At 47.5% G+C, this 18,767-nt stretch overlaps 1 protein-coding gene across 4 annotated transcripts in view; it reads right to left on the bottom strand.

The window, feature by feature from the left end:
- The window catches only part of Rasgef1a (RasGEF domain family member 1A), a 77,373-nt gene that overhangs the window by 51,145 nt on the left and 7,461 nt on the right, over positions 1-18,767 (bottom strand). The window contains exon 1 of one of the 4 annotated variants that reach the window (XM_029535557.1): positions 18,617-18,651. The exons of 2 other annotated variants lie outside the window; for them this stretch is intronic. In XM_029535557.1, the coding sequence (XP_029391417.1) occupies positions 18,617-18,619 (3 nt within the window). In that variant the 5' untranslated portion in view covers positions 18,620-18,651. Of the gene's footprint in view, positions 1-18,616; positions 18,652-18,767 lie in introns of those variants that run through there. One more of the 4 variants, XM_029535561.1, reaches the window with a different exon arrangement.

Raw genomic sequence — 18,767 nt, 5'->3', positions numbered from 1 at the left:
TCTCTCTCTCTCTCTCTCTCTGACTGACACCCCCAGGCTCCAACCTCCTCTCAGTGTGAAGCAGCTAGAGCAGCCATTGCCCAACAGCAGTTGGTGTCAATCTCTGAGAGAGGGTCACGGGGCAGCGACACAGGTAGACAAGGCAAGCAAACGTGGGCTCCCTGAGTCGGTGCCTTCTTGATCCTGGAAAAAGTTGTGAGGAGAAACAGTGGGAAGGCATGGGTTGAGTTCTAAACAGGGCCAACAGGGGAAAGGGGAGGACCCGGGACCCTATAAAACATCCAAGCCAGTGAGTACATAGTGGACTTCAGCCTTAGGCCTCTCCCATCCTTGGAAATAAAGTTATTTCTTCCCCTTTCTCCGTGGCTGGGGCTAGCCAACCACCTGCATTACTATTACAGCGGGGAGAGGCCACAGAGTAACCAGGAAAAAGAGAATGGAACCTGGTGGTCTTGGCAAAAGGCCTCACTAAACAAGCATAGGCTTCAGCAAGAGGCCTATGGGCCCTTGCTGGCCAACTAGCCCTTAACACCCCTCTCTGAGTCTCTTATCACACCATACCAGGTGGTCCCTTCTCTGCCAAGTCCCAGGCCACTTCTGGTACCAGGCTCTTGGAAGAAACTAGGTCAGCCCTCTGATGCCTTCAGCAGCCCCCCCACAAGCCCATCTGGGTGGGATGCTAAGGGCTCCAAGACACCAAGAATTTCCCAACTGTGACTCAGTGCCCTTCTCTGCTGTCAAGAACACAGTATGGGATGGGAGACGACTTCCTCAAAAGCCCCTCGATTGTTTCCTGGGCAAAATGGGCATGGTGCAGCCTTGCCTCCCATAGTTGCTATCAGCATATAAACATCCTCGCCCACACCTAGTTCCTGTCCTAACCCATTGGTCTGGAATCGGAGGCTCCTCTGAGTAGATCAGCCTTACAATCTGCTAAGGTGGGCAGATATGAACACTTCCCATGGGTCCTGTGAGCTCACAACTCTATCTGCCACTCTGGAATGAGAAGACAGACTGCCGACTTGCCTCTTGTGTTCCTGAGGTCCCGGGGCCACAGAAAGGGCTGAAGTGCCGCAAGAAGAGCAGGGCTTGCAAGAGAGGAGTTCGCCCTGTCATTTCCTCCTTTCTCTGGCTCCCGGACAAAGCTGGGAAGGTCACTACCAGACTGACTTCAGCTTCCTTGGCTCTGTGGCATTGGGTTCCCCTTAGGAAGGGAGTGAGTTAGGGGCTCAGCTGCAAGGGAGTGGGTTTCAGGATGTGAGGTGTTAGAATGACAGGGAAGTCGGTGCAGAATCCGACTGAAGCCTCTCATCAGCTGAGAAGTGAGAATTATAACACAATTACCATGTGCTGAAAACGCTGCTGACACCAACTGAATGATGACCAGGCTTAAGCCTGCATGTATACGACCTTGTGCAGGACCTCATTCCTTTCCTAAATAATTCCTGAGAATCCCAAACAACACTGTAGTAGAGAGGCCAGCCTTCCTGTGCCCTGTGTACTCCGTGTAAGCTTCCCATCACCACCCAGTGATCAGACAGTAACTCCACCCAAATCCTGGATACGACTATTCCAAGAACAATGAGCTGTGCCCCTCCCTCGAGGGCCCGTACCCACACTTGGGCAGTCTTTCTGAGTACTTCCTTTTCTTCTATTCCTTATGCTTATGCCTATATTAAAAGATCTTTAGAGCTGGGCGGTGGTGGCACACGCCTTTAATCCCAGCACTCGGCAGACAGAGGCAGGTGGGTTTCTGAGTTCTAGGCCAGCCTGGTCTACAAAGTGAGTTCCAGGACAGCCAGGGCTACACAGAGAAACCCTGTCTCGAATAAATAAATAAATGATCTTTAGTAAAAATTTCCAATCTTGCCTCATAAACTTGCTAGTTCTCAAGATTTTTTGCAGTACTGAAGCCAAGAATCCTGAATTGTCCTGAGTTGAGGTTCCTAAAATTTGAGGGGAACTCTTGAGTCTGGGGATATGGGGAGCTGTGCCTCCTTTACCTCTACCCCAAAATGCTGGCAGGGGGGTACAGTTGGGGGCACATTAGTCTGGGTGGAAGAACATAGCGTGGCTGCAGGGGTCTGGACAGATTAAGCAAGCACAAGGGCTGCATGTATGGCTTGGGTAGTCCGTGGCCCAGCATCATGGGGACTTGATGGGACTTCTGCTCAGACCCTGGAACCTGAAGGGCTGGAACATGGAGAAGGGCAGGCTGACAGTGATAGATTCTCAGGAGTCAAGCTCAGGCCAGGCCAGGCCACCAGAGCATGCCAGACGAGCTCTGTTGCTTCTTAGAATTGGATTGGAAGACAGGGCTCAACGGAGGACCCAGGTACCAAGCACTTCCCTTTGACATGGCATTTCCCTCCTGTTTCCTGTGGAAAAGCAAAAGCCCAGGAGTGCAGTGTGTGCAGCAAGGAGTGGAGAGGAACCTCCTAGACGGGGCCATGGGGGCAGACTCAGACATTGCCCCACCTAGGACACCCTGGACCCAAGTTATGAACTATGAAGGCTTCTGGGATTTTCTACACCTACCCAGAACCCTGAAAACTTGGAGGCCTCACCTGGCAAGAAGAGAATGACTGGGGAGGTCTGCCTTCCAGGCTCTACAGCGTGGTACCCTCCTAGAGGACATTCAGTGGCTCACTTGACCACTACATGTGGCAGTCTCCCATGGTCATGGGCCCTTAGATAGACAGGCTCACCCTTTATGCAATGCCGTTCCTGAGCCTCAGTCAGTACTGATCACCTTCACAGAGACCTGTCCTCAGAGATAATGGCCTCTGCCAAATGGAAGGAGGGTGGATAAGCCAGAGTCAACACTTCAGAAACTGCCCTTCCCACTGAGGCACATGCCACCAAGTGTCTAGGCTTCCTGGATGCCGACAAACCGGGAACAGAGCACAGGCTGTGACCCAGGACTCTCCTGATGCCACCTCTGATCTGGTCACAGCTGCTTCCTAAAGCTGCTGAATTCTCCTCACACAGGTTTGAGATTAGCCTGTAAGGGTCATGGAAACCCAGGCTCCCAAATTTGTGGATGCCGATTATCATAAGTCTTACCTAATTCAAAGATATGCTCAGAAACTGGACTGTGATAGCATGCGCTCTGAGTGTTAGAGTAACACTTAGGAGTGAACACAAAGAGCTCAGGAGTGGACACAAGGACCTCAGGAGTGGGCACAAGGACCTCAAGAAATCGTTGGCCTCCTGCAGAGGGTTTGTACCCTAAGAATACAATGGTGTTATTTTCAGATTTCTGCACTGCTGTTGTTGTTGTTGCTGCTGTTATTGTTATCACATCATTATCGTTGTAATCTGTGTGAGGGTGATGTGTTTTATTTTGTTTGTTTTGTTTTGTTTTGTTTGAGACAGTGTCTCACTATGTAGCTCTGGCTGTCCTAGAACTCACTATGTAGACCAGGCTAGCCTCAAACTCAAACTCAAAATCTGCCTTCCTCTGCCTCTTAAGTGCTGGGATTAAGAGCTTGTGCCACGGCACCTGCCTAGTATATGTACTTCTGATGTATATGTGTATCTTTGTGTGTATATATGTACATGTGTGCACATGTGTCATAGCACACATGTGGAGGTCAGATGACAACCTCTGGCGTAAGAAGCCCTGAGTGGGTGAAGTCCTAAGTGAATGTGTGTTGTTAACATGGGCACAGTCATGTCAACAGACTCAAAGCCCCAGACCTATGTTCTAATCACAAAGCCTTCCCTTCTGGTCCATGTACTAATATCGATAGTGTATGCAGAATTGTTCATGGTGATTTTCTCCTCCCAGATAGTTACAGGCTGAGGAGTGCTCCCTACAGAGACCGCTCCTCCCAAGATTTCTAAGTCTTTCTCCTTGATTCGGCCGTCTATGACAAACTCTGCCTCCTCATTCATCTATCTGTATGTAATAACCCTGTATCCTTGCTCATCTATGTGCAATAACCATGCCTCTCTGTTCATGGATGTGATAAACACACTGAGTTTCTGGGGTGCCGCGGTTTCTCCACCAGACACCCTAATGCGCCTGCGTGCTGGAGGCCGTGCAAGGCGGCAGCTCTTGGGTGTCCGTCCTCCCCTACCGTCTTGCTTGAGACAGAGTCTCTTCCTGGTTGCTACAGTGCACGCCAGGTTAGCTGGCTCACAAGCATCCGGGGCTCTCGTCCTCTCTCCACCTTCCATCTCAGAGTAGGAACACAGATGTTCTCTACACAGCCCAGCTCTGTGTAGGAGGTACTTGGAATCTGAATTCAGATCCTTGCGCTCAACAAGCACTTTACTTGGAGGACTTAATTCTGGGGCAGACACTGAGAGTCAACCAAACAGCCACGCCCATGAGACCCACTATGAAGAGGACCAGAAGGCGAGTGTGGTGCTGCTCCTGGTGTGGGCAGCTCCTTAGAGCAGATTGCGCTTTGTCTAGGGCAGTGTTGGTACAGTGCTCCACCGTGAGCTCCTTAGCTGCGGATCACCAGAAGCGTGCACGGGCCCACAGACAGGCCCCCGTCCTCGGCCCACCCTGACAGGCCTGAGGCTCTGTAGGAAAACAGGCATAGAACTGCTGGCTGTGCTCAGGAAAAGTTCTAGAAGAATCTTACTCTTGCCAAGTCTTCAGCAGCTAGTGGGTACCATAATCCATGGAGTCTGTGGAAGCTCGGCTGTCCCCAGCATCTTTGGAGGAGCGAGGACCTAAAAGCAGAGATAGGGAGAGCACGGAAAGCAGGGGCCAGGCGGCACTGCATGCAGCACCCAGCGCCCCTGCTCGACTCCAGCATGGTAGCCACGGGTCAGCAGCACCAGGAAAGCCTGGGTGGGCCAGGTAGGACGCGTAGCCTGTGAGAAGCCAACGGGATGACCTCGCTCCAACTAGAATATATAAAAGCCCAACCTTGTGAGCACAGGAGCAGCCAGGACCAGTCTGTAAAGCCATAAAACTAATGAAAAGGGGGCAGGGGGTTCTAACGTGTCTGGATTCTGCCCCTGGGGGGGGGTCCTGATGGTCAACAATGCCAGATCTACCTAAGAACTAGCCACAATACACCCACACATCAGGCTGCTTCACCAGAGATACATAGGGCTACAGCAGCGTATGGATGGCACGGCCCAGATCCCCAAGCCTAGAGAGATGACGCTGTGCTGGGGTTTGGAGTCCGTGTGCTGCCAGCTCACTCGTCATGCTCCCCCCAACCCCCAGGCCTCAGCCTGGGCCCTGGGAAACCGTACTGGACAAGTTTCAGAGTAGAAATTCACCTTCCATCTGAACCTCAGTTCTGGCCTCGGCCCCATGCACGTCCTGCCTCTCCATGCCCTGGATCTGGTGTCTCTGGTGTCTGGAATTCTGCAGACTAGTGTTCCTTATATTCTTAGTAATAAAAGGTGCCTCTGGTGTCCATCATGGGCCTTCATCGAGCCTTTCCTCGAAGCCCTCAGTATCTACCCTAGAATGCAGAGAGCTCATATCCACAGGCAGGGCGGCCAGAGTGTGACCCCATGTCCTACACAGGCCTCCCACCACACACCCGCTTCTCCCCCTCCCACATGTGCAAGCATTTCTGTCACAGCGATACCTATCTTTCTGGGGGAAACTTTTCCCAGTGCGAGATTACTCTTCAATACGCCAGGACTGGTGGGCAAACAGGGTATATGGTCTGATGGTTTGAATATGAATGGCCCTATAGGCTCATATGTTTGAACAGTCTAAGTCTCCAATTTGTGGAACAGTTTGGGAAGGACAAGAAGGTGTAGCCTTGCTGGAGGTGTATCACTGGGGCAAGCTCTGAAGTTTCAAAAAACCCACTCCATTTCCAGTTAGCTCTCTCTCTCTCTCTCTCTCTCTCTCTCTCTCTCTCTCTCTCTCCCTCTGGTGTAGTCATTGTGTCCTCCAGATGAAANGGCAAGCTCTGAAGTTTCAAAAAACCCACTCCATCTCTCGTTCTCTCTCTCTCTCTCTCTCTCTCTCTCTCTCTCTCTCTCTCTCTCTGCCTCTGGTGTAGTCATTGTGTCCTCCAGATGAAAGCTCTCAGCTGCTGCTCCAGCACCACACCGGCCTGCCAGCTGCCATGCTCCCTGCCGTGACGGTCATGGACTCTAACCCACACAACAGTCAGCCCCAAATTAAATGCTTTCTTTTGTAAGTTGCCTTGGTCATGGGGCTTTATCACAGCAATTTTAAAGTAACTAAGAAAGGTGGCCACCGTGCTGTTCCCAGTTCCTTGTTAGAGCTAGTGGCTGGTCAGCCACAGTGCCAACCTCAGTAAATAGCACAGCTCACCAAACAAGTAGTGCCAACCTCAGTAAATAAACAGCACAGCACAGCAAACAAGCAGTGCCAACCTCAGTTAATAAACAGCACAGCACAGCAAACAAGCATGCTGAATCTCCCCATACAAGAAGACCAGCAGGAAAGAGAAGGTGTGCCTGGGAAGGTGACAAGGGTGACTCAACAGGAAGGAATGTGCTGAGTTATGGAGATAATCAGAAACTGGAAAGATTGGGTGTCGGGGGCTCAGGGGACCCACCCGTGCTTTGGAAAGCATTCAGTGTGGATCCTGTTCTTTCTAGTTCCATGGTCTCATGGTAACCAAACAGTCCTGTTGAAGAAGAAACATCATTCAGAGAGGAACTTTTCAAGTGCATTTGGAAGGAACGAGGAAGGACAGAATTAGAAGGGTTCCATCTTGCTGAGGATATATATATATATATATATATATATATATATATATATATATATATCATTGGGAGGGTGCTTTTCTAGACTGCAGGGTTCTGGGTTGGATACCTAACATGTGGGGGAGGGGTCTAGAATAGAAAGGAGTCATTTCGTCCTTCATGTGACTCTGAACAGTGTTTGACAGTGGTTTCATCTATCAGAACAGACTGAGGACAGGGGACCAGAATCCATGAACCTCATACTTGAGCCCACCACGACCAGACCTGACACACTAGGTGCTGCTGGAACAGTGCAGAGGCTTGAGAAGCGTCACAGCATAGCCTGGATGAAGGAAGGTGTGTATCACAAAATGAAATCTGCAGTTTATGACAGACACCCACAGTCACGGTCCTCAAGAGCCCGAGACAACAGAGAACAAGAAGAATACTCCATTGTGGTGGTGGAAACTTGGACAGTCACTATGGAAATCAGTATGGTGGTTCCTCAGAAAAATACAAAATCATCTACCTCAAGATCCAGTTATACCCAAAGGATGTGTCATCCTACCACAAGGACACTTGCACATCTATGTTGGTTGTTCCTCTATTCAAAACAAAAAGAAACTGGAAACAACCTAGATGTTCTTCAACAGAAGAATAGATTTTTAAAAAATTGGTATATTTACACAACTGGAGTGTTACTCAACAGTAAAAAACAAACAAACAAACAAAAATGATTTAAAAAATAAAAATAAAACATATAGTCCACTGAGTTAGAAAAGCTGGAAGAAGTGGCAAACTTGGGGATGCATGTGACCCATCAAAGTTAAATCGTGGTGAGAGAAGCATTGTAAACAGACGTATAACAAGCACAGAACTGAAACAATAATAAAATAGCATCCCAGCTAAAAAACAGTGCCACCCAGATGTCTCATTGCAGAGTTCTGCAACCTTCAAAGGACCAGCATCAAGCTTTCTCAAGTCATCCATAAAACATGAAATAGCAAGGGAGTACTTCAAATGCTTCTTACAAAGCCAGCATCACATTTATACAAAAACCAGGTTCAGACATAACAAACATTGTAGGCATAAACTTTCCACACCTCTCTTAAATACGGATTCAACCCCCTCTCTAGACCACCACCCACCAGAGGGAGTGGGAAAGAAAGGTTATTAGGGTACAGGGGACATGACCCTGTTTAGAAATAGTTCTTGGGGGAGATTCCAATCTTCACTTTTCTCAGTCCAATCCGCTAGCAAACACCAAACATGAATCAACAGCTACAGTTCAGTCCACGTGGCAGACACCATACAGGAATCAGCAAAGGCAGTTCAATCCAGAAGGAAGTGCAACGCTCACCAACTGGCCTGAGTCCACAGAAGTAGCCAGAAGTCGTAGGAACCTCACAAGAAGTTACTTGGCGAGTTTCTCACTATGAAGTTACCACAGCAAAGTTCAGCAACGCATTGCAAGACGAACCAATACGTGCATGTCATCAGTGAAGACCAGCCAGCAAGGTGGAGAAAAGTGAACCAATGCTTGAACTTCCTCTGTCTGTGATGTTTAGAAAATATTCTTTTCACCTGTGTGCCCCAGCAAAACATCATTTGTTATAACTGACTTTCCAAAGAAACCAAAATTTTTCACTTTAAAAAATAAATAAAAATATGGACCAATCTCTCTGATAATCATAAAAGTAAAAACTCTCAACAAAATACTTACAAAATGGATTCAAGAACATATGAAGTACCAACAAGATGGCTCAGCAGATGGCTTGCCACACAAGCCTGGTGACCAGGATTCGATCCCCAAAACCCACAGCGCAAGAAGAGAACCAACTCCCAAAATTTTTCCTCTGATATTCATTTATGTTCTGTGGTATACATGTATACACACATGCACATGCACACATACACTACACACACACATACACACACATTCATAGAGAAAGTGAGAAACATTTTAAATAAAATTAAAATAAAAAATAACATCAAAAAGATCATTCACCATGATCAAGATGGCTTCATTTCAGAGATGCAGGGAGGGCTCAACATATGGAAAGTGATAAACAAACTCTGCCACACAAACAGACTTAAATTCCCATTAAGATCAGAACCAAGATATGGAGGTCACTTGTTCCCATTCCCATTCCATACAGGGCTTGAAGTCTTAGCAGTAAGACAAGAGAAATAAACAAAAGATACAGATAGAAAGAAAGGGCCTGGAGAGATGGCTCAACAGAGATAGCTCAGCGGTTAAGAGCACTGGCTCTTCCTCCAGAGGACCCAGGTTCTGTTCTCGGCACCCACATGTCAGCTCACACCCAGCTCCCATCCTAGCAGACTTGGCATCCTTTTATGGCCTCCTCAGGCACAAGGCGTGGGCATGGTACACAGACATACATGCAGGCAAAACGCCCATACACATAATCAAAAAACAAAAAACAATACATAAGCCAGGCGTGGTGGTGCACGCCTTTAACCCCAGCACTCGGGAGGCAGAGGCAGGTGGATTTCTCAGTTCGAGGCCAGCCTGGTCTACAAAGTGAGTTCCAGGACAGCCAGGGCTATACAGAGAAACCCTGTCTCGAAAACCCAAAAAAATAAAAAAATAAAAAAAAATAACAACAACAACAACAACAAAACCAATACATTAAAAAAATTAAAGTAAAATGTTAATGAAAAATTAAGAAAGGAAAACCTCTCCCTTTTTGTACCACCGTAAGGACTTGAAAGATGTAAGGTTGTTGGCTTCTACCCCACCTCTATCTATCTCCTCTGTGGTCTGGACAGAAGATGGATGAGACTTGGAAACTGATAGTTTTCACAAGGTTAACCAAGTGGCTGCACCAGATGTGATTTCCTCGCTTGGGCTGATTACCAGACTTCCTCGTACCTGATATGAAAGTGCTGGTCTTGCAAATTCTTTTTTTCTCCATGCCTATCCAGAAGGAACGCAGTAACAATCTGCTTCCAGCTATAAATGTCATCAGTATACTTCCATTGTTCTGTCTCAGGGGCCTGTACATCTTCCATCCCTGGATCATAACTTAGTATACTGACATTTGACCACTTTTCTCTTCCACCAGGTATCACACTGGGCCAGTAAACAGATGGCATTACATAGACTGGACTAAGTAAAAAGAAGGTGGCAACTACTCTGGAATTGCTAATAAAGCAATTGCACATCCAAGGATAGGAAATAAATCTGACCAACATACAAAAAAAAACAAACCCCTATATCACAAAAACAAACTTCTAAGGGTCTGTATGGGGATGCACGTTGGACATAGGACCCTCTACCACCAAGAAGGAAGCACAGTGCTTAACCGGCATTGGACTTGGTAAGCTGCACGTTTCTTATTTTGGATGTGTTACTCCAGCCCAAGTGTCTCCAAAAACTGCTAGTTTTGAATGAACCCTAGAACAGAAAAAAAAATGTCTCTTCAACAGCTCCAGGCTGCTGTGTAGGCAGTTTTGCCATTTGGCCATCTGAACTGGCAGACCCAGGGATTCAGTGTCAGCAGCAGCTAGGAATGCTGTCTGGAAGCTCTCACAGGCTGCCGGGGGTGACTCACAGCAGACATCCTAGAGTTCTTGTATCAAGGCCCAGACATCATCTGCAAACTACTTACCCTTTGAAGATCAGCACGTGACTTCCTACTGAGCCTTAGTAGAAACTGAATGCTTGATAATGGGCCACTGAATTACCATGAGACTCACCATAAGCTGGGTTTCATCTGACCTAACACTCATAAAGTTGGACATACATGATAGCAATCAATCAACAGGCTCTATCAGGTCCCAGAAGCACAAATGATTTATACAAGGAGGTGGCTCAAGTATGTAGGTCACTACTCTTGCTATTCATGGTGTGAAGTTTGATCCAAATTGTCACCTTGATAGCATTTAGAATCATCTAGATAGCATACTTCTGCATGTATCTAGGAGAGTGTTTTACCCACCTGTGGTGGGAAACCCTGTTTCAGAAAGAAAGAAAGAAAGAAAGAAAGAAAGAAAGAAAGAAAGAAAGAAAGGAGGGAGGGAGGGAGGGAGGGAGGGAGGGAGTGTTCCCACCAGAAATGACCCACTGAGTGGGGAAACAGAGACCTTAAGGAAGTGAGGACAGAAATCTGCCTGCCTCTACCTCCCGAGTGCTGGGATTAAAGACGTGCACCACCACGCCTGGTTATTTGTCCCTTCTTCCATCTCCTCTCTGTATTGACCTTACTCCCCCTCCCCAGTTAGAGCCCCTTCCTAAATTTTCCCATCTCCCCTGCGGACAAGTAGCTTCCACCCCTCACCAAAGAAGATTCTCTTTACAGCAAGCAGAGACACTACAGAAACCACAGCAGGTTGTAACGCAGTGATCAATGGATCGTAGGGAGTCTCCTGCTCAGAGAGGGGACATAAAGTTTAGAAGAGAAGAAGAATTCTGCTGTGAGACTGTGTCTCCCGGGTATGACAGGCAAGCTACATCGATGATTCCGCAATCATATAGGTGTTTAGACAAGACCTAAGCAAAAGAAACATCAATGGACACACTAATGCAGAAGAGGGGAATCCTATGGAGTCAAAGACCTTCAGGTAAGTAATGACTGCTGAGAGGATGCACCTCTCACTGTGATGTGCCCCTTAACTAGCTAACCGATACGAAGCAGTCAGCTTTGAAATCAAATACACACAAGCCATGCTAAGTGGATCAGCAGGGTGTGTTTACATATTCAGGCATATATGTGTGTGGTGGTTTGAATGAAAATGGCCTCCATATGTTTGAATATTTAGCCCTCAGTTGATGGAACTCTTTGGGAAGGATTCAGAGGTGTGGCCTGATTGGAGGAGGTATATCTTGAAAGTGAATTTGAAGTTTCAAAAGCCTCCCTCCATTCCCAGTGTGCTCCTTGCTCAACATTAGAGGCGTGAACTCTCAGCCCTTCCTGATACCAGGCTTTTGTTCCACCATCACGAACTCTACTCTCTAGAACGGCAAAGTCCAACTAAATTCTTTCTTTTATAAATCATCTTGGTTGTGGTGTTATATCACACCAATAGAAAACTAACACAATAAGTAGCAATACTCATCAAAAAGAGGCCACCCCTCCACCTTGCTTGGGCAGAACAGTAAAGCTGACCTTGGTAACAGGGGTGCAGGTGAGATGGCCCCAAGGGGATGAGCATGGGACAGCTGGCCCACCACTTGTCTACAGTGGTGTGGTGTGGCCAAGGAAGAGGTGCACCCCACCCCCACACACACCCCAGCTCCTTGACATGTATGGCAAGCAAGAGAGGTGGCTCTGAGGTCATGAGAATGTAGAGAGCTGGCCACAGCATTGGGTGCCAGATAATGCTGGAGAGCTCGCCCTGGTGGCATGCATGCAGGTGAGCTGGCAGACTGATCAACCCAGTTACCTCCCAGGCCCAGATCCAAGGCTTTGAGTTACACTACCCCAACAATACCCCATCTATGAAATACTGGGACATGTAAAAGGGCTGGTCCTGCAGATCCAAAGCTGCAGGATCCCCACGACACAGGGCAACAACAGGATATCCCAGAGGAATCCCAGTGAGGATCCAGTATTGATGGTGTATCAGAAGCCAGAGGCCTTGAAACAGACCAATGACTCATGGCAATGAACATTTGCAAGCAAAGATGTGTGGACAAGAGTATACAGTGGGACACACTATGACACATTACAGCTTCCACAACAAGATTACATATTTTTTAATGCTATCCTATTTTACTTTCTGTTGTGGGAGGTTGTAAGGGTGGAGGGTGGATACAAAGGGATGGGGAGATGAGTGGGATTGGGGCGCATGATGCAAAATTCACAACAACAACAAAAAAACAACCTTTTTAAAAAGAGGCGGTGCATCTGAGAGGGACTTGAGGTTGGAAGGAGGACATGGAAGGCTTAGAGGAAAGAGAGGGAGTAACGTGGTTATGTTTTAATTTTAATTTAAACAAATAGAACACTCATGTCATGAGCCCTCCCCACAGAACTCAGAGATCATCATGGAAGAGGGAGAGAGAGGCAGGACTTTAAGGAGAGAACTTGGGTGAAACAGCATCTTCTAACACGGCAGGACCACCGGACTCACGAACTCACAGCAACCGTGCTCGCTTGCTTAGGCAACCTGCACAAGATCAATAGAACCAACATTCTAGCGCGTGTAAGGGAGGGTCACAGGAGCCCCTCCTCCTAGCTGAAGAGCCATTGACAGTTGATGGCTGCTGAGGAGGAACAGCCAGTCCGTTTACATAAGTAAGATATAAGTTGCAGATCTTCAAGGATGTGGCCTCTCTCGGGTTGGCCGTGTCCCAGCGAATGGCCCCACATTCAGGCATATACAGAAAACGCTAATTAGACTCTTCAGGGTATTCCATTATTAAAAGGGGAACTTGAAGTTGGGAGGGAGATTTAGGGGAAAGAATCTGGGTGGTGTCAGGAGGAGGAATGGAGGTGACCACGATCAAAACAAGCTGCCTCATGTATAAAATTCTCAAAGAATAAATTTAAAATGTTACATTAAAAATGGCATCATTTTATATTAGAACACTATTGAGTGGCTTAAATACTTCTCCTAAAAAGCTTCACTGAAAAGAGAAGGCTACCCCCTCAGTGTGCTGACACCGTCCACAGGGCTGGAGTCCCAGACTAAATAAAAAGAGGGACTAGTTGGAGTACCTCATTCATGTCTCTACCTCCTGACGGCAGACACAGTGTGACCAGCGGCCTCTGCTCCTACCGCCAAGCCTTCTCCTTGATGGTGGGCTGCACCCTCGGCCTGTGAGCCAGAGTTGGCACTCCCTTAAGCTGTTCTTCTCAGGTTATTCCGTCGTAACAAGGGAAAAAAGCTTCCACTCACCGAGACTCACCTGGATACTGCTGCTGCTGAGTGGCAGGTCTGCCAGCAGCAAACACCAACACCGAGTTCCTGGTGTAGTGCCATTCCTAGGGTGACGAGCCAGCAACCTGGTAGGATGGTTACTGCATTGTACCACCTCCATTGTTCCATACTGGAACAGACACTCTAGGTGTGATTTTTCTGTTTCTGGTGGTAATGCGTCCACCAAAACTCTGTGCAGTTACAGAATTCCTCTTCAAGGAACATACTTCACTACCAAATAAACGCAAAAGTGGGCCCCTGCCTGTGGGATGCTCCCGTCTTGTCACATCCTCCACCAACCTGAAGGAGCTGGCACCATCAGTGGGATGGCCTTTTAAAGATGCAGTCACTGTGCCAACCGGGGGACAGCAGCTTGGAGGGCTGGAGCAAGGGTCTCCAGAAGACTGGGCATGCGCCCAGCCAGCACCCACACTGCGCATGCTCTCAGCCAGCACCCACTACCGCTGCTCCAGCAGCTGGGAGAGGCAGCAGCACTGGAAGTCTGCCCCACGCTGTCAGTGGAGCAAGGCTCTTGCTTCCTGGTTCCACACCCTAGTCCTCTGTTTGTGTAGATTCTGGGCTCCGGTTCCAGAGAGGAGAATTATAGTTGCCATGGATATTTCTGCTCTATTTCATTTAAAATCTGTTTGTAGGAACTGGGGAGACAGCTCAGTGGTTAAGAGAACTCACAGCTTTCTTCCAGGAGATCTGGGGTTCAGTTCTCAGCACCTACATGGTGATTTACAACTACCAGTAACTCCAGCTCCAAGGAATTTCATATCCTTTTCTGGCCTTCATGCCTACCAAGCATGCACATGATACACAGACATACACATAGGCAAAACATTCATACACATAAAATGAATAAGTAAATAAAAATTTTTAAGTATGGACTCTATACGAAAAGGTCAGTGAGATATCTCACTAGGAATTTAAAGTCTAGGGCTGGAGAGATGGCTCAGCGGGTAAGAGCACTCACTGACTGCTCTTCCAAAGGTCCTGAGTTCAAATCCCAGCAACCACGTGGTGACTCACAACCACCTGAAATGAGATCTGATGCCCTCTTCTGGTGTATCTGAAGTCAACTACAGTGTACTTACATATAATAATAAATAAATCTTTGGGCCAGAGGGAGCAAGGACTGAGCAAGAGGGGTTGGTTAACCAGAGCAAAAAGAGGTCCTAAAATTCAATTCCCAACAACCACATGAAGGCTCACAACCATCTGTACAGCTACAGTGTACTCACATACAATAGATAGATAGATAGATAGATAGATAGATAGATAGATAGATAGATAGATCCCTTTTTGAAAAAGGAATTTGAAGTCTAAAGAGTATGCGTGTGCACATATCCACATATATTAAGCAGGTACACATCTGTATTTTCCCCCTCCTGTTCTGTTATTGTGTAACATCACTTCAATTGAGTTGAGAACCAGGATTAAGTATTATTGAATCTATAGAGTTTGTACACTATGGAATAGTAAAAGAGTAAGCATTTCTCAAGAGACTGTCATCTCTTCTGGAGGGATAAAAAATGTATTTTCCACCCTATATGGGATAGTTAGATTATATTAAGTGGGATTACAATGTCATTATCTTAATTTGGACATTAAATACAACATAAGGCAATATGGTTGGGAGTCAAGTCGACAAGGGCAGATTGATCCGTGATAGTTGATCTGTCATCTTGATGGGATCTATACCATGCTGAGACTCACCTCTGGGCATGTCCATGAAGGAATTTCCAGAAAGGATTAGCTGAGAAAGAAAGAATCACCCTCAAAGTGGATGTCACGTTCCAATAGGTGGCTCAGGTCACCTGCCTGCCTCCACTTCTTCTCCCTTGTTAAGTACCTCTATCATGCTCTTGGCATCTTTAGACTTCTAACATAACTAAATGCCAGCCACTCCGCAGGGGGCTTCCAGGCCTCTAGCACCATATTAAGACTGATGCCATACTTCATGACTGAGCAACTACCAGGTTCTCTGCCTCTCCAGAGTGCATATTGGACTATCCAGTTACTACTATGCTAGCCAAACTGGCAACCCCCCTTTTGTGTGTGTGTGTGTCTGTGTGTGTGTGTGTGTGTGCACATATATATATATATATATATATATATATATATATTATACATATACTAGATGATAGATAGATAGATAGATAGATCAGATAATTCAGGAGACTGAGGCAGGAGAATTGAATATTCAAGACTAGACCAGACTATACAGTAAGACCCCTGTCTCAAAATAAGTTTCCATTTAAAACTTGGCATTAGCACATTATTATACAGCCAAAACAAGGCCACAAACAGGCAAGTCGAAAGGTAAGCCCAGCCCTGTGCGCCGTGGTGCAGGATGAAGGTGATGTTCTGGGTCCCTGAAGAGAAGGCTGTCAGGCACGTGGCAAACATAAGCTGGAGCCCTGCCTGATGGGTCTAATCATCAATCTGAGAAAGAAAGCCATAAGCCTATGGAAAAGATCACACGAGACTTCCTCATAGCTGCAGAGAGGGCTTCTTGTTGGCTTTCGACCTCTATAATTACAGGCAGGCACCCATCGCTAATTTCAGCAGGTTCATACCTGATATGAACGTTTCTAAAACTCCAAGTCAGTTTGAAATAATTGTTTTTGCTACCTATATTTTAAATGTCTGCAAAAAAATCCAAACACAAGAAATGAAAAGAATAAATTGGGGAAAGTATTTGGAACTCATCCTCAAAACTACCTATTTCCTAATATTCAAAGATCTTACAGCTGGACAGTGGTGGCGCCCGCCTTTAATCTAGCACTTAAGAGGTAGAGGCAGGCTCTACCTCTCTTGTGTTCAAGTCCAGCCTGGTCCACAGATTGAGATCCAGGACAGCCAGGGCTGCAGAGAAACCCTGTCTTGAAAAACCAAACAAACAAACAAACAAACAAACATCAGTACACCTCCCAACCCCAGCACACAGGAGGCTGAGCAGGAAGCGTTTGCAGCCCAGACTAGCCTGGGCTACAGAGCAAGGTGGATGCCATCTAAACAAAACAGACGAATGAGACCAACGGTCCGGCTGAAGTCTCTATGCGTGAGAAGAACACCAAAAAATACAGGTAATTTTTTTTTCAGTGCTGACAATTGAACCCAGGACTTCCAGTGTGCTAAGCAAGTGTTTTACCACTGACCTACATCCCTGGTCCCAGAAAGATCTTATAAGTAGGAAAAGATGCCAAATCCAATCCATTACATGAGTTAACTAAAATTACATAATAACTAAAATTGGAATAAGGAGTATCTCATTAATCAGACTGGCAAGGATGAAGAGTAGAGAAACAGGTCCAGCGCAGATTGAAAAAGGAGTCTGGCTTAGTCCTGTGAGGGTGGACAGTTTGCCAAAATCTAGCAACATGACAAGTGCACCTTCATGTCACTTTGTCACAAACAAAAAGGCCACTCCACAATCAGAGGGGATGCTCCCAGATGCATCCACGTGAAATCAAGGCACATAACCCTAACAGCCTCATAAAATAAAATGTCACGTAAAATGGTGTGCCTGGTTGCTGTATGCGCGAGCCAGGAATGTCCAAGGAGGACTTTGAAACACAAGGGCAGCCTGGAGACAGGGAAAATCTACTTCCACAGGAACCCACGTTACTTTCTGAAGGCTATTAAAATAAATGCGGCCCTGCGATGTGTACCCCGAGGAGGAACATGGGTCTGCACTCTCAGGCTGACTTTGCACTGATCAGTATTCAGACCCTGGGAAAGCTGCTCCCCTCCAACCCTCCCATCTGAGGGTCGAGATCTGGTCTGTGGCTTCCCTCCCTCTGCTCCTCTGTTCCTTCCAGACTGCCTCTTCCATCAGTTCCGAGGGGTGAGGCATAGGGAAGGAAGCTTCACTGGTCTGTTTCCATGGCAACAGAAGGAACAAGAGGCAAGAAACTCAGGCCAAGCCCGCTCTGCTACATCCTCCCCGAATGCTGAGCTATTTCCCCTTTGGTACTGGAGTACAGGAGGATCCAGAGTTGGCTTCACCAACCCTCTGGCTCCCCACCCCAGGGATAGATCTTGAGGGCTCCTGTCTAGGCCATCCTGGTTGCCTTACTGCAGAACAACAGGAATCCTAGGGCTTCAGAGCAGTCAGCCTAAGCCTGGATTCTGACCTTAAGACCAGCCTGGAACCCTGGGCCTGGCCAACCCATGTCGCATGACAGTTCCTGTCAGATGGTCTCCCGGCACTTGGCTCTGATGAGATTGTATTGGCAGGCAGTCTCTACCCCAGCACCAGTAACTCAGAGAACACTCCCAGGGCTTATCCTCAGATGTTATTGCATCCCCCCCATCCCATTATCCCAAGAAGACCTGAGCTCACTTCACAGATGTGAAAATTGAGGCTGAGAAGCACAGAGATATGCCAAATGCCTTATAGGATTTTGGCAGCAGGATTGGGGCTGAAACTAAATGATTCATTCTCTGTTCGTGGCTAAGATTCCTGTTCCCGCCCCCCCCCATTCTAACTCAGCTCCCAGGAGACACAGGGGTGCCAGCCTGTTCGCCACTGTTTTCCAAGAAGCAGCTTTGTACCCCATACCCAAAGACAGGCAGCTCCCACAGGTATGTGGGGGCAGATGTCCAGGGCAGGGGGAAGGAAAGACAAGGAGCAGAGCTAGCTAGCCAAGTATGCACCCACCCACAGACACACCCACGTGCCACAGGCGCAGGTCTGACTGTTCCTTAGCAAGGCCCTCCTCAAACCAAGCGGCTATTAGAATGCTTTTATGGTTCTATTGCCAGCATCTAAGCATCACACTTCCCTCTAGCATCCCCCACCATCCCCCTGTCTCCTCCACTCCGTTGCCACCTCCACCATCACCACCACTGCCTCCTCCGCCACCGCACCCACACCTATCGCCGCCATCGTCACCAAATGCTTTCACCATTACCATAACTACCATCACCACCACCACCACCATCACCGACACCTCCGCTGTCATCCCTCCCATCAGCACCACGGTCTCTTCCACTCCCACCCCCACCACTGTCACCGACACCTCCATCGCCCCCTCCGCTGCCACCATCACAACTTCAAGTTTACCATGCTTAGAAGTAGGTCGAGGGCTCTAAGTAAATGGTCACAGTTAATATTCCATCCAGGGAACATAGCTCCACTCGCCTGCCTCTCTTCTCTCTCTCTCTCTCTCTCTCTCTCTCTCTCTCTCTCTCTCTCTCTCTCTCTCTCTCTCTCT

This window comes from Mus pahari, chromosome 2 (genome assembly GCF_900095145.1).
Source record: "Mus pahari chromosome 2, PAHARI_EIJ_v1.1, whole genome shotgun sequence".
NCBI classification, from domain to species: domain Eukaryota; kingdom Metazoa; phylum Chordata; class Mammalia; order Rodentia; family Muridae; genus Mus; species Mus pahari.
This window is presented reverse-complemented; position numbering and strand designations above follow the sequence as displayed.